The sequence below is a fragment of the Sus scrofa genome, chromosome 1, assembly GCF_000003025.6.
Source record: "Sus scrofa isolate TJ Tabasco breed Duroc chromosome 1, Sscrofa11.1, whole genome shotgun sequence".
Lineage (NCBI taxonomy): Eukaryota > Metazoa > Chordata > Mammalia > Artiodactyla > Suidae > Sus > Sus scrofa.
In genome coordinates this window covers 165,157,670-165,174,428 of record NC_010443.5, presented here as the reverse complement: position 1 = coordinate 165,174,428, position 16,759 = coordinate 165,157,670, and the positions used below count along the sequence as shown (strand labels likewise).

The 16,759-nt window shown below is 40.4% G+C and overlaps 1 protein-coding gene across 5 annotated transcripts in view; it reads left to right on the top strand.

Moving 5' to 3' along the window:
- AAGAB (alpha- and gamma-adaptin binding protein) overlaps window positions 1–16,759 on the top strand; it is a 69,997-nt gene that overhangs the window by 18,574 nt on the left and 34,664 nt on the right. For all 5 annotated transcript variants that reach the window (XM_005659865.3, XM_003121743.5, XM_005659866.3 and 2 more), the window contains 4 exons: window positions 5,789–5,979; window positions 6,528–6,624; window positions 7,195–7,284; window positions 11,366–11,449. In XM_005659865.3, the coding sequence (XP_005659922.3) occupies window positions 5,789–5,979; window positions 6,528–6,624; window positions 7,195–7,284; window positions 11,366–11,449 (462 nt within the window). The remainder of the gene's footprint in view (window positions 1–5,788; window positions 5,980–6,527; window positions 6,625–7,194; window positions 7,285–11,365; window positions 11,450–16,759) is intronic.

Here is a 16,759-nt window from a genome sequence, read left to right as displayed (position 1 = left end):
TCTGAGCTTTATGATTTCTTTCCTTCTACTAACTTTAGGTCTTGTCCATTCTTCTCTCTTGAGCTGCTTTAGATGTAAAGTTAGTTTGTTTATTTGAGCTTTTTCTTGTTTCCTGAGGTGGGTTTGTATTGCTATAAACTTTCCTCTTAGAATGGCTTTTGCTGCATCCCATAGGTTTTGGAGTGTCATATCTTTGTTTTCATTTGCTGCCAGGTATTTTTAAATTTCCTCTTTGATTTCTTCAGTGATCCATTGGTTGTTTAGTGGCAGGTTGTTTAGTCTCCACGTGTTTGTGTTTTTTGCAGTTTTTTTTCCAGTCGTATAGTGTTGTGGTCGGAAAAGATGCTTGATATGAGTTCGGTTTTCTTAAAGTTACTGAGGCTTGATTTGTAGCCCAGGATATGATCAATCTTAGAGAATGTTCCATGTGCACTTGAGAAGAATCTGTATTCTGTTGCTTTTGGATGAAATGTCTTATAAATATCTATTAAGTCCATCTGGTTTAATGCATCATTCAGGGCCTGTGTTTCCTTGTTGATTTTCTGTCTGGTTGATCTGTCTGTCCATTGCTGTAAGTGGGGTGTTAAAGTCCCCCAGTATTATTGTGTTATTGTTGATTTCTCCTTTTAAGGTTGTTAGCAGTTGTCTTATATATTGTGGTGAACCTGTGTTGGGTGTGTAGATATTTAGAATTGTTGTATTATCTTCTTGGATTTATCCTTTGATCATTATGTAATGTCCTTCTTTGTCCCTTAAAATAGTCTTCATTTTATAGTCTATTTTGTCTGATATGAGTATTGCTACTCCAGCTTTCTTTTGATCCCCGTTTGCATGAAATATTTTCTTCCATCTTCTCACTTTCAATTTGTATGTGTCCCCAGAAGTGAAGTGGGTCTCTTGAAGACAGCATATGTATGGGTCTTGTTTTTGTATCCATTCAGCCAGTCTGTGTCTTTTGGCTGGGGCGTTTAGTCCATTAACATTTAAGGTAATTATTGATATGTATGTTCTTGTTGCCATTTTATTAATTGCTTTGGATTTATTTTTGCTGCTCTTTTTTCTTTCCTCCTTTTCTTGTTCTTTTCTGCCTATAGAAGTTCCTTTAGTATTTGTTGTAAGGCTGGTTTAGTGTTGCTGACTTCTCTCAGCTTTTGCTTATCTGAGAAGGTTTTGATTTCTCCTTCAAATCTGAACGAGAGCCTTGCTGGGTAGAGTAATCTTGGTTGGAGGTTTTTTCCTTTCATCAAGTTAAGTATATCATGGCACTCCCTTCTGGCCCGCAGAGTTTCTGTTGAGAAATCTGCCGATAACCTTATTGGGGTTCCCTTGTATGTTCTTTCTTTTTCCTAGCTGCTTTCAAGATTTTCTCTTTGTCTTTAATTTTGGTCAGTTTGATTAATATGTGTCTTGGGGTGTTCCTCCTTGGTACTCATTGTGCTTCCTGGATTTGAGTGAGTGATTCCTTCCCCATGTGAGGGAAGTTTTCGGCTATTATCTCTTAGAATATTTTTTCTGTCTCCTCTCTCTCTTCTCCTCCTGGCACCCCTATAATACAGATGTTGGTGCGTTTCACATTGTCCCAGAGTTCTCTGAGACTCTCTTCATTTGTTTTCAATCTTTTTTCTCTTTTCTGTTCTGCATCCGTAATTTCCACTAATCTGTCCTCCACCTCGCTTATTTGTTCTTCTACCTCCTGTATTCTGCTCTTAGCTGCTTCTAGTGAATTTTTTATTTCAGTTATTGTATTTTGCATCTCTTCGTGTTTAAGTTTTGTATCTTGTATCTCTTTGGTCAGTGTTTCCTGTAAGTTATCCATCCTTGCCTCCACTTTATTTCCAATGTCTTGCATCATCTTCAGCATCAACAGTCTAAAATCTTTTTCCTGGAGCCTATGAATCTCCTGCTCACTTAGCTGTTTTTCTGGGGTTTTTCCTCTCTCTCTCATCTGAGTTATAGTTCTCTGTCTTTTCATTTTGATAGGTTTTTGGTGTGGTGACCTTTTTACAGATAATAGAGTTGTAGCCTCTCTTACTTCTGGTGTCTGCCCCCCTGTGGCTGAAGTCGGTATGGGGGCTTGCTGTAGGCTTCCTGATGGGGGGGCTGATGCCTGCCCCCTGGTAGGTGGAGCTGATTCCTATCCCTGTGGTGGATGGGGCTTAGTCTCTGGATGGGCTTAGGGGCAGCTGTGTGCCTGAGGGGTCTTTAGGTAGCCTGTTTACTGAGGGGTGGGGCTGTGATCCCACCTGGGTTGTTGTTTGCCCTGGGGCTTCTCAGCAGCTGACTGAAGGCTGGGGCCAGATTTTCCCCAAATAGCCACCTCCGGAGAAAGGCAGCTGCTGAATATTCCCGAGAGCTTTGCTTTCAGTATCCTTCCCTCACAACAAGCCACGTTCACCCCTGTTTTCCCAGGATGTCCTCCAAGAACTGTGGTCAGGTTTGACCCAGATGCCTGTGGAGACTTTGCTTTGCCCTGGAACCCAGTGCACGTGAAAGTCCATGTGCACCTTTTAAGAATGGGGTCTCCCTTTCCCCCAGTCCTGTGGAGCTCTTGCACACAAGCCCCACTGGCCTTCAATGCCAGATGCTCTGTGGCTCTTTCTCCCCATGCCAGATCCCCACAAATGAGAGTTTGATGTGTTGCTCAGAACTCTCACTCCTATAGGTGAGTCTCTGTGAACCAGTTAGTTTCCAGTCTTTGGAGCTTCCCACCCCAGAGGTATGGGGTTGTTTATATCGCGAAATTGCCCTTCCTACCTCTTGATGTGGCCTCCTCTTTTTCTTCTGAAGTAAGGTATCTTTTTTAAGGTTTCCAGTCCATTTGGGTGAAGAGTGCTCATCTTTAGTTGTGAATTTTGTTGTTTTTAGGAGAGAAGTTGAGCTCCAGTCCTTCTATTCCGCCGTCTTAATCCTATCTCCTCCTCCACAAACCAAGGACACTGATTTAAAAAGAAAAAAAAAGCCAACCCAAATTATATTTCACTTTCTAAAAATACAGCCACATCAAGAACTGGTTGTGGTGCCGGTAGGAGTACTAGCCCTGTGCTCCTTGTACTTGCCCCCTTAACAATAAGTGAGATCATTATTTTACTCTTTGTGTCCCCCCCCTTTAAAAAAATAGTCCACTCATTATTTTAGAAAATTACCCATGAATGAAGGCCAATTCCGCATGGTGGCTCCTCCTAACCTTTAAAAAGTCAATTTTTCCTTTTTTTTTTTTTTTTTGCTACTCCTGGTTTAGTTTACCTTCTTCCGTATGTGCTTTTATCAGCATATTGCTGTGCCACCTGCTTGAAGTTTGAAATGTTAGCTTTGGATGCAACATAAACTTTGGTCTAGGAATTTTTTTTTTTCTGTGAGACATTTACATGAAAGCAGAATCTTTTGGGGGCAGGGGGACGCCTGTGGCATGTGGAAGTTCCCGGGCCAGGCATCGAACCTATGCCACAGCAGCACCCTAAACTGCTGCAGCAACTACACTGGATCCTTAACCCACTGCACCACAAGGGAACACCACAGAATCTTTGATTCTTTTTTTTTTTTTTTGGTCTTTTGAGGGCTGTACCCGTGGCATATGGAGGTTCCCAGGCTAGGGGTCTAATCAGAGCTGTAGCTGCTGGCCTATGCCACAGCAACACCAGATCCGAGCTGCATCTGTGACCTATACCACAGCTCATGGCAACGCCAGATCCTTAACCCACTGAGTGAGGCCAGGGATCGAACCCACAACCCCATGGTTCCTAGTTGGATTTGTTAACCACTGAGCCATGATGGGAACTCCTGATTCTTAATAACCTATTTGTTCTTCCTGCTTATTTCTTACCCAAACTTGTTTTTAATGCTCTGTAAGGGACATTGCAGCTGGCTGCTATGGCATTGACTGATAATTAGGTAGGTAGAAGTTAAGCAGAAAGAATTGCTGAATTCTTAAAGAGACAAGGTAAACTCAGATTTTCAAGTATTGTTGCAGCCTTTCTGTTGATTTAAGAGTAGCAATTACAGTTTTGGTGAAAAATTTTAGAATGTTACTTTTTTTTTTCTTTTTCTTTTTTAGGGCTGTAGCCGCCGTATATGAGAGTTCCCAGGCTAGGGGTCCAGTCATAGCTGCAGCTGTTGATCTACACAACATCCATAGCAATTCGGGATTCCAGCCGCGTCTGTGACCTACACCATAGGTCATAGCATTGACAGATCCTTAACCCACTGAGCAAGGCCAGGGATCAAACCCGTAACCTCATGAATACCAGTTGGATTCATTTCTGCTGAGCCACGAAGGGAACTCCCCTCATATCTTTCTGTTCAGGCGAAACTGTGACAGTGTTCCAAATATGTAATCCCAGCTCTGAAATTTAAAATTTAGCTTCTATTTGTGTATGTCTTGCTAATTGTGAGTTGAGGAATATTTTATATATTCATCTTAGTAGTATGCATTGAAAAGGCATTTGTGGCCATTTTGCTGTGTATTATTATAATAACCCTATAATGTTATATCATTTTACTTCTCTAAGCTCATTTCCCACATCTGTATCAGTGGACGTTGTGGGTATGGGGTGAGAGATGGGAGTCTGGGTTAGAACAATTTCTGATGTCTCTTCGAGTTCTAAATATAGTGTGACATTGTGGAAGCAAAATGCTCCAATGGTTCCATGACCACATCTCTATTTGTTCATCACTGACTTGGCTTTTACTTTAAGAATTTCATTAGTTATACCCATGCTGCCCATGGATTCCTGAAAGATTTGGTTCTTTTCTAAATCATTTAATTTGTTTGGCTACTCTATATTAAAATTTGCTGGACATGACTTGGTCAACAAGAATTTGAGATGGCTTTCAGAGAATCTGAATAAGACTGAATATCAGTGGAATGTCCATTTATCAGTATCCGTTCTTTTATTTCATTAGTTGAATTAATGTGTAAGCATTTGGCTCAGGGTCTTTATATAGCTCTTCCATTTTTATTAATGGTTTAGCCTTGCTGCTGTCTTCCTTTTAGCTTGCAGTGAGTATCAAATAGTTACAGATTCTTGACTATTCTTACAGTCTTCCAGTTTCTATGAAGTATGTAAGTAATAAAATAACTGTAGGAGTTCCTGCTGTGGCTCAGAGGAATCAAACCCAGCTAGCATCCAAGAGGATGTGGGTTTGATCCCTGGCCTTGCTCAGTGGGTCAAGGATCCGGCGTTGCTATGAGCTGTGGTGTAGGTCACAGACCTGGCTCGGATCCCACGTTGCTGTAGCTCATTCGACCCTTAGCCTGGGAACTTCCATATGCCTCAGGTGTGGCCCTATAAAAAAGAAGAAGAAAAAAGAAAAAGAAAAAAGATTCAGGAGTTAACTTCTGGCACAGCCGGTTAAGGATCTAACGCATTGTCACTGTAGCTGCTTGAAGTCATTGCTTTGGTGAGGGTTTGATCCCTAGCCAGGTAACTTCCACATGACACAGGTCCCCCCCTCCCACCCCAAAATGTAGCTATTATCCTTTCTCTTCTACTTGTTCTTTCCTGGGTGTTTAGTTAGATGACTCTTTTGGTCTCTACTACTATCCAATCTAGTCACAGTAGTTTTTGTGTTCTTAAGAAAAAAGCCAACAAATTGAATTAAATTATGTCATCATTACTTTTACAGTCAAATGATCAGAGAAGAAAATACCCTAATAAATGGGAGGCCCTTGGAAGTCCTTGCATAAAGAGAAGCAGCGAAAGTACCTTATTAATCTGGTATCTTACTGAGAAGATTGAACAGTGTGTATTGGCTTTGTACTTTCTGTGGTAATGTTGTGTCATTTATTTAGATATCCTTGGAACAGAAGATGTTATTGTGGAAGTTACTGCCAACGATGCTGTGAGATTTTATCCCTGGACCATTGATAATAAATACTATTCAGCAGATATCAATCTGTGTGTGGTGCCAAACAAATTTCTCATCACTGCAGAGATTGCAGAGTCTGTCCAAGCATTTGTGGTTTACTTTGACAGCACACAAGTAAGATTTTGTTTTCCATGGACCTTGAATAAGAAATTATTTGGGGAGTTCCCTGGTGGCTTGGTGGGTTAAGGATGCTTTGGATTTGGTTATAGCTGTGGCACATGTTTGATTCCTAGCCTGGGAACTTCTACATGCCACAGGCATCCCCCTCCACCCCGAAAATAAAAATAGAGAAAAGAAATTATTTTGGGGAGTTCCCGTCGTGGCGCAGTGGTTAACGAATCCGACTAGGAACCATGAGGTTGCGGGTTTGGTCCCTGCCCTTGCTCAGTGGGTTAACGATCCGGCGTTGCCGTGAGCTGTGGTGTAGATTGCAGACGCGGCTCGGATCCCGCGTTGCTGTGGCTCTGGCATAGGCCGGTGGCTACAGCTCCGATTCAACCCCTAGCCTGGGAACCACCATATGCCGCGGGAGCGGCCCAAGAAATAGCAACAACAACAAAAAAGACAAAAAAAAAAAGAAATTATTTTGTACTTCCTTTTTTCCTTCTGTATTTTCTGTGAATTCTCTAATGCTTGTATTTTTTTTTCTCCCCTTCCTTTAGACATCTGGTCTTGATAGTGTTTCTTCCTGGCTTCCACTGGCAGAAGCATGGTTACCTGAGGTGATGATCTTGGTTTGTGATAGAGTGTCTGAAAATGGTAAGGTACTGCAATGGGATTGTAGTTGGTACATAGATTTGCCATTCCTTGGTAAATTATATGTTGGTTTCCTTAACTTAGAATCATCTTGTGTGATTTTATTACTTTACAAAAATATTTTCAGATATTTATCTTTGGAATCTTGGAATATTTACATTTTATTGTTTAAGAACAGACACTTTGGGGGGTTCTCATTGTGGTTCAGCAGGTTAAGAACCCAACATAGTATCCATGAGGATGGGTGTTTGATCCCTGTGTTGCTCAGTGGGTTAAGGATCAGGTGTTGCTGTAAGCTGTGGCTCGGATCTGGTGTTGCTGTGGCTGTGGTGTAGGCTAGCAGCTGTAGCTCCTATTTGACCCCTAGCCTGGGTACTTCCATGTGCCTCGGGTGCAGCTAAAAAAAAAAAAAAAGATCCGACACTTTAGGTTTGAGAAATTATTCTCCTTATATTACTTTATTTTCAGTACCTGTAGAATAAAATTGACATTAAAGGTGACACTTTGAAATTTATTTCAGCAATATTCATGTTTTATTTTTGCTTATGAAGAATATTTTGCATGTTGTTTTAGGAGTAAACCGACAAAAAGCTCAAGAGTGGTGTATCAAACATGGCTTTGAATTGGTAGAACTTAATCCAGAAGAGTTGCCTGAGGAGGATGGTAAGTGTTTTGTGTTAGGAGAAAACATGGTATTTGACTTCACATATGAGATATTATTTTGATTGAGGGAAGAAGAATCAAAGTGATATTCAGAAAACATTATATTTTCCTCGCTCTTTGAAAAGATTTGTGCAGAATCCATTGATACAGTCTATTAATTGAATAATCCATTTATTTAGTTTTAACCATCCATTTTAGGGCTTTCGAAATATTTATTTTTCTGTGGATAAAGGTAGAGATTTCTACCTTAAATCTTAGTCATCTCTTCAATCTCTTATCCTTTTTCTGCTGCTAAAAAAGGAGGGTTTGATCTATATTCATACATCAAGTTTATGATTCTTATTTTGACTTCCTAGTAACCTGAGGCTGAAATCCCAGGAACCCTAGAGGGTGTATCAGTACTATTCCTAAGTCTTCCAGACAATGAAATCACAAATAGACCCAGAATGTGCCTCCCACCTCCACCAGTAGCTCTGCATTTACCTGCCTTCTACCACACATTGGACCTTCTATTTCTTCCCCTCTGCTTTCCCCCACCCCTTGTCCTCTTCTCACCTTTTCTTCTTCCAAGTACAGCTATGCTATCTGCTGTGGGATCTACCAAGATAAGGTGGGTTTTGGCCCACCAAAACCTTATAATCTGGTACAAAGATGAAACATGCATACAAATAATGGAATTACCCAGTGGAATATCATAAGTATTATAAATATATATATAATATTATAAACATATATTATAAATATATATGTAATATACATATATATGTGCTGTGGTCTTTCAGAGACAGAAGAGATTCTTTCTCTTCACAAGTTCAAAGAATGCATTGTGAACTCTCACATTCCAACTGCTTCATGGGGAAGAAATGGAGGAGGTTCTGGACTTAGAGAACTGGTAGGGAGATGCCAGCTGTTGCAAAAGACATTTTAAGGAGGGCAACCAGTATGAATTAAAGTACGCAAAGGCTATGTGAAACCTATATTTAAAAAAAAATGTATTTTTCTATGTTCTGGCTTGTTTAGAATTTTTCTGAAATGTTGTTACCTTCAGGAATAAAGGCCTGCTAGAGAAAAAGAGGACAGAAATGAAATAAAAAGGCTGATTTTTCTCCCTGTACATGTTTAAGAATATTGAAAATTATTGTTATTATTATTATTATTATTTTTTTTTTTTGTCTTTTTGCCATTTCTTGGGCCGCTCCCACGGCATATGGAGGTTCCCAGACTAGGGGTCCAGTCGGAGCTGTAGCCACTGGCCTACGCCAGAGTCACAGCAACACAGGATCCGAGCCGCGTTTGCAACCTTCACCACAGCTCACGGCAACGCCGGGTCCTTAAACCACTGAGCAAGGCCAGGGATCGAACCTGCAACCTCATGATTCCTAGTCAGATTCGTTAACCACTGAGCCACAACGGGAACTCCAAGAATATTGAAAATTATTAAGTATAATTTCTCTTGTATGTTTTTCTAGGACTCCCCAAACTTGTACCCTGTTTTGTGTCTATAAGGATGTGTGCGATTGCTTATTTCTGGCACTAAAATATACTCCTCTTGCTGGTTTTTTTTTGTTTGTTTGTTTGTTTGTTTTGTCTTTTCTCGGGCGTCACCCGCGGCATATGGAGGTTCCCAGGCTAGGGGTCTAATCGGAGCTGTAGCCGCCGGCCTACACCAGAGCCACAGCAATGTGGGATCCAAGCCGCATCTGCAACTTACACCACAGCTCATGGCAACGCCGGGTACTTAACCCACTGACCAAGGTCAGGGATCAAACCGGCAACCTCATGGTTCCTCGTTGGATTTGTTAACCACTGAGCCACGACGAGAACTCTTGCTGTTGTTTTTGAGAGTCAACATTTGAGTCATTTATTTTTATCTGTTTTTATTTTGGAGTTTCTGCTCCATTATACTTCTGTGTTTCTCCTTCTCCTTGTTCCCATAATGTTCTTGTATTAATTCAGCTTAATCTTAAAATAGATTTCAGTATGTCATCTTTAGGTAAAGTAACTGAAACCTTCCTAGAATTTTTTTTTTAATGCAAACCGTTCCCAAGCCATGTACCCTCGTCCTTCATTGGCATATATTATTTGAACATCAATCTAAAAACAGTCTTAGGCTTGTTTGTATTAAATTCATCTACTAGTTTTTAGTTATTTCAGACCGTATTTTTGGTTCTAGGTTATATCATCTGGAGTATTAGTTATTCTTCCAAGAATTGAATCATTGATACTTAAGATAAACAAGCCTCTTATTTTTTTCATTTAAACATCAATAGTGATCAATTCATCTTTGTAGAATATTTTCAATTTAATATTTCTGTAAGTCAGTAGGTTGGTATTCTTTAAATGGTTCATCAGTTCATCAGTGCCTGCTGTCTTTGAAGTACCATGTTTGTTTAGGTAGTGGGAATAATGTACTCAGTAAGACATGATTCCTTCCTTCAAAGAGTTTCCAGTCTATAGGGGAAGGTGACATCAGTAAATCATCAGTTCCAGTGTATCTTTCCTCTAGGAGAGGTGCACTGAGTGGTATCATCCCCACTTTTGAGAATAACATGAGCTATTTGTCCTTAATAAAATAGCTAATAAGTTAAAGACTCTGGGTTCACACTTAGATTTTCTGACTTCTAATTTTGTGTTTTTTTCTGTTAAACCACCCAGGGCCAGGCCAGGTCACTAGAAACAGGTTCTGTGTGGACTGTGGTCCATAAACTCTTCTCTTTTAACCATATGAAAACTATTTCTGCTGTTGCTTTCCGTATGCAGTCTTAAAATACTCATTAGCTGAAGGAACTCCATTTCCTTTGTGCACACCCATACCTACATTGCAGCTAGGAATACTGCCTTCTTGTTGGTATATTAACTGAGATTACTTCCCTGTTATTTTGAGTAGTATCAGCTAAATTCCAAAAGCAAGGTAGTACCAATACTAAACTAATTAAACTAAGTTGTTGGTATTGCTTTTTTTAAAATGACCCTTTGCCTGTCTCTTACACTTATGGTTAAAGTAATTTCACTTCTCACTTTTGAACTATCTTTCTCTCATCAAGAAGTTGTTCTCTAGATATCTGTTATAAACAATAATTATCATTGTATGGTTCCTTAGAGAAGTTAGGGCATTTATGGGATTTTATAGCATACCGGGCAGATCATTCCTGCCCTCAGAAAGCTCATTGTCTATAAATAACCAAGATTGGTATTTCTGGTACTGTCCCAGGACTGCATAATTGATGGAAACCAACAGTTTCAGGGGAATGTGAGTGGATTCAGTTGATGAGGTAATAGGGTTGACTTTATTGTACAAACCTTTTCTACTGTTTATTGTTTTAGTTTCTAGAATATTCTTATCAGGAACTCTAAGCTCTGTAATTGCTTAATTTTTTTTCCTTATTACATAAGGTACAATGTGAAGAAACAACTAAATAAGCAAGGTAATTAAGCTGTAGTTTTTTTAAAATGTGGCCTTGGGGCTGTATTTACACATACAGTTGGCCCTCTGTCCAGAGGTTCCACATCCACAGATTCAACCAACAGTGGATTGAAAATATTCAGAAAAAAAAAATTCCAGCAAGTCGGAGTTCCTGTCATGGTGCAGTGGAGATGAATCTGACTAGAAAAAATGAGGTTGCCGGTTTGATCCCTGGCCTTGCTCAGTGGGTTAAGGATCTGGCGTTGCCGTGAGCTGTGGTGTAGGTTGCAGACGTGGCTCGGATCCCGAGTGGCTGTGGCTGTGGTGTAGGCCGGCAGCTGCAGCTCTGATTCGACCCCTAGCCTGGGAACCTCCACAAGCCAGAGGTGTGGCCCTAAAAACCAAAAAAAAAAAAAAAAAAAAAAATTCCAGAAGGTACCCCCAAATTTACATTATATAAGGTATTATAAGCAATCTAGAGATAACTTAAAATATGTAGGAGGATGGGTGTAGATTATATGCAAATGTACCATTTTATATAAGCGAGTTGAGCATCCGCAGATTTTGGTATCCATGGGCGGTCCTAGAGCCAATCCCCCATGGATACTGAGGAATGACTACATATGCATGTATGTGTAAGTATGTATATAAATTTATATTCTTTCCCTCTCTGATTAGATGACTTCCCAGAATCTACAGGAATAAAGCGAATTGTTCAAGCCTTAAATGCCAATGTCTGGTCCAATGTAGTGATGAAGAATGGTAAGTAACTTGGGATTAATGTCCTAAGGGATTTTTTTTCTCCTATTCCTTGAAAGTTTTAAATTCTTTGGATATATGTAGAAGCATGTGAAATCAGGAGTTCCCTTCATGGCTCAGCGGTTAACAAACCTGACTAGGATCCATAGGGATGTAGGCTGATCCCTGGCCTCGCTCAGTGGGTTAAGGATCCAGCATTGCCGTGAGCTGTGGTGTAGGTCGCAGACGCAGCTCGGCTCCCCCGTTGGCATGGCTGTGGTGTAGGCCGGCAGCTGTAGCTCTGATTCGACCCCTAGCGTGGGAACTTCCATATGCCATGGGTGCAGCCATAAAAAGTAAAAAAAAAAAAAAAAAGAAATCTGTACATTTGTTCATTTAAGTCTGCAATTGAAGGGATAACCCAAAGTAACATTTCTAGGAATTTAAAATATATGTTTAATAGCTAATTCAACAAGAATTTAGAGCATGCCCATATGCCCAACTTTGTCTGTGGCTTTGAGAAGTACTCCTAAATTTATAAACATGGATGCTATCGTTAAGGAGCTCATAGTCTAGCTGAGAAATCAAAGTGTACACTTTAAAATGCTAGGTATCCATGCAAGGTGGTCTTTGATGCATGCAGAATGACCAATACAAGCAGCAGAGGCATAGAGGCTGGAGATGTGACCTTTACCCTGAACCCCAGTACAGAAAGAGCTTTGAGGCCAAAGGTATTCTTGGCAGGTGTCTTCATAGGATGGTCAGAATTTTTGTTGGTGAAGGGGGAGAGTGACAAGCAGAGGAGGAAGCGTAGCATTGAGAATAATGGTTGTATGTTCAAGGGTCACTCGGAGACCTTGGCCTAGTAGTTGGAGCTAGCTTAGAAGAGAGAAGCTTGTTTTCGAGGCAGGAGAATCTGGGCTTTTTCCTATGGGACATGGTGAGTCACTAGAGATTTCTAAACAGGAGAGTGATGCAGAGAAGTTGGCATCTTTGAAAGGTTAATGTCATCGTGGGTTTGGCAAGTGCAGCAGGTGGAGGTAGAGCCTCAAGTCAAGAGACCAGGCAGCTGTGGCTGCAGCTCATAACTGGGGCTGGGCCGACATGGTGGCAGTAGCCATGGGGTGGAAAGCTGTATCTGAACTGTAGTCTGAAGGGGGGAAGCTGGTTGTGCACAGGAACCTCTTACTGTCTGTATTTGCTGGAGGCTGCAGTAACAAAGTACAACTAACTGGAGGCTTAGAACAATAGGTATTTATTGCCTCACAGTTCTAGGTGCCAGAAGTCTAAACTCTAGGCATCAGCATAGCTGTGCACCCTCAGAAGATAGTAGGAAAGGGTCTGTTCCAGGTCTTCTAGCTTCTGGTGGTTTTTGTTTTGTAGTAAGATAACTCTGGTCTTCAGATGACATTCTCCCTGTGTGCCTTGTCTGTCCACATTTCATCTTTACATGAGGAATATAGTCCTAATGAATTAAGGACCCACCCTATTCTAGTCTGACTTCATTTTAACTAATTATATCTGCAGATAAGGTTAACATTCTAAGACACTGGAGGTTAGAAATTCAACATATGAGTTTGAGGGGGCGGGGGGTACAATTAGACCCATAATGTATTTCTTTAGGACTCGTTGTGTTTTATCTTTCTCCTTTGTAGCACTTGGCCACCTCAACAGGTATGTTATGCTAGGTGAAACACTACAGAAAGGATTGAGAAAAATCATATTTAATTTAGCTCACCCTATCTTCCCTGAGATAAAGGGTCACGTGGGAGATTGGTTTTGTACAAGTAGAATATTTCATCTCAATTTTCATTTGACACTTGAGTGTAAAATGAGATTGGGGGCCCGTTGGCTTGCCTGAGAGCTGATCCAACCTATGTCATTATTGGAGAATTTCTTTCTGGCATAGAAAGGTATTCTTTCTCTCTTCTTCCTCTCACTCTGTTCTTTTTTTTTTTTTTTTTTTTTTTTTTGTCTTTTTGTCTTTTTGTCTTTGTTGTTGTTGCTATTTCTTGGGCCGCTCCCGCGGCATGTGGAGGTTCCCAGGCTAGGGGTTGAATCGGAGCTGTAGCCACTGGCCTACGCCAGAGCCACAGCAACGCGGGATCCGAGCAGCGTCTGCAACCTACACCACAGCTCACGGCAACACCGGATCGTTAACCCACTGAGCAAGGGCAGGGACCGAACCCGCAACCTCATGGTTCCTAGTCGGATTCGTTAACCACTGCGCCACGACGGGAACTCCAAACAACAACAAATTCTTTTGTCTTTTTTTTTTGTTGTTGTTGTTGTTGTTGTTGCTATTTCCCGGGCCGCTCCCGCGGCATATGGAGGTTCCCAGGCTAGGGGTTGAATCGGAGCTGTAGCCACCAGCCTACGCCAGAGCCACAGCAACGCGGGATCCGAGCCGCGTCTGCAACCTACACCACAGCTCACGGCAACGCCGGATCGTTAACCCACTGAGCAAGGGCAGGGACCGAACCCGCAACCTCATGGTTCCTAGTCGGATTCGTTAACCACTGCGCCACGATGGGAACTCCCTCACTCTGTTCTTTTGGGGGCAATCTCACGTGTGTTTCTTGAATTGCAAAGATGTTAAATTTTATTCTGTTGCAGTAGCAATCAAATTAAGGCCATGACAGATCTAGAAAAAAACACAGAGATTTTAGCCTATGTTGTCCTCTCCTTGTTACCAAACAAATTCCAGTTGAGGCATGGTCCTTCTCATTCATGCATTCACCAAATCCTGTTGTGAATTGATCATGGTGGTTGCTGTAGACTATCTTCACTATAAAAATACGTTTATGGTAAGGTATATAACCTGGGTCAATTCAGAATAAAATTATATTCCAAATTGGTACTTGTTATATTTATTAGAAATATTTTCAAAAGAGCTTATTTGGCTTTAATCACTTTTTGAAAAAAATCTTCCTTCCAATTATATACATTAAAGAAGTGCTGTCTTGTAATTTACATTTATTGCTATATGTTTAGAAGCTGGATTGAACACACTATTACTTTGGAATTACAAAAGTATTTTCTGGAAGGAAAGTACTGTTCAGACACTAAACAGTTAAGAGAACTGCAAAACAAAGAGGCACACTGGATTTTTCATGTTTTTTTTTTTTTGTTTGTTTTGAGGTATCTTTGCTTTATTATTTTTTTTTTCTCTACAATAGTGGTACATTGGTTTGCTGTTAACCAAAACCCAAAATGTTGCCATTATCTTAATTCCATGTTTAAGAGGATCTTGACCTATATGATATGAAGGAAACTTAACTATCTTCTCTCTAGGAGGAGCCCTAGATATGGAAATACAGTGATATTTGGCTGCAACCCAAATTGTAGGAAGTGTAGAGGACTTCCTTGTAAATCCTAACATCTTAGATTAGATAGAGACAAAGCTCTGTATGATATATGGTGGCGCATATTACTGTTCCAGGAGTGCCCTACTTCATGCTGTCTGCAGAGCCTTGGTTTGCTGGTGGTCTAAGTGAACTGTGCCTGCCTCCCAGCAGGATATTCTTTCTTTTTTTGGGGGGGGGGGGGGGGAAGCGCGGTTTGCCCTGTGTCACATGGAGTTCCTGGGCCAGGGATCGAACCTGCATCCCAGCAATCCAGAGGTACTGCTGATCCCATTGTGCCAAAGCAAGGACTCCCCAGCAGCTATTCTTGAACGTTGCCAGCTGGTGCTCAAACTGGTTTATTTATTTTGAGAAGTCTCCATCTTTACTTCTTTTTCCTCTTTCATTTCCTCCCTTTTTCTCTCTCTCCTTTTATTTTTCTCTTTTAAAAAAATATATTTAAATATACATAGCGTAAGATTTACCATTTTAATGTACACAGAGGCATTAATAAGTACATTGTCATGTAGCCATCACCACTCCAGGCTTTTTTTTTTTTTTTTTAAGTATTGTTGACTTATAATGTGCTGCTTTTTTCTATTTTTTTATTCTTTTTTTATATTATCTTCCATCATGGTCTATCCCAGGAAATAGGATATAGTTCCCTGTGCTATACAGTACGACCTTATTGTTTATCCAGTGTAAGAGTTTGTAGCTACTAACCCCAAACTCCCAGTCCCTCTCTCAAAGCTTTTTTTTTTTTTTGTCTTTTCGTCTTTTTTGTTGTTGTTGTTGTTGTTATTGTTGCTATTTCTTGGGCCGCTCCCGCGGCATATGGAGGTTCCCAGGCTAGGGGTTGAATCGGAGCTGTAGCCACCGGCCTACGCCAGAGCCACAGCAACGCGGGATCTGAGCCGCGTCTGCAACCTACGCCACAGCTCACGGCAACGCTGGATCGTTAACCCACTGAGCAAGGGCAGGGATCGAACCCGCAACCTCATGGTTCCTAGTCGGATTCGTTAACCACTGCGCCACGACGGGAACTCCTCAAAGCTTTTTAAACCAAAAAAATATTTTAAATCAAAAAGTTGGCTGACAAAGTAAAGGAAGAGATTAGAGGTGTTCTATTTTGTTTATTTCTACTGGAAATTCAACCAATTATTTAATGAAAGGATAACTTTTTACACAAGATTTTAGAAAATAGTAAGAGAGGTAGCACACCCAGTGCTAGCCTAAAATAATCCAAAGCTAGTCTAAAACAATCTAAGGCTAGTCTAAAATGATCCAAATCCCTAAAGATAGTAAGAATAAAGAACATTATTAGAGGCTATCTCATTTATGATTTTAATCAAAGTAATTAGCAACTGTCACCCAGAAATACATAAAAATAGTACAGTATTACCTCGTTGGGTTATTTCAAGAACACAACATTCTTTAATAGAAGGAAAATCTATTTAAATCACTATACTAACAGGTTTTTGGGGAAAGATCATATGATTATAGTAATCAATGGGGAAAAAAGCATTTAGACACTTCACAATCTCTATGGAGGGAGGAAATAAACTATGAACAAACTAGAAATGGTCTCCTGTAGCAGAAATTGATAATTTGTAATATAGTGAGTACCGTACTGAATGTGAAACAGGGAAGTGTGAATAGTGGTGCCACCTCTTTTAGGACACTAATGACTGGTTTTTCTGTTTTCGTTAGAAAAATTACTGAAATCACAGTTGATTCTTTGGGATTATTACATTGCCAATTACATAATTTCAGTTATTTTGGATTGTGTATTATCTGTTTAGTATTTATCAAGAAGTAAAGGAACTGAAGTTATGCCATACTGGTCTTTAATTTTGTACTGATTCAGAAAAATAATAGTTTGAAACTCTTAAAAAATCCATATCCCTGAAAACATAGAGATTTGACTAGAGTTTTGTTTCTTTGAAGTTTATTGGCCGCTTGGCATTCAAAAGCCAAATACTTAATCTGA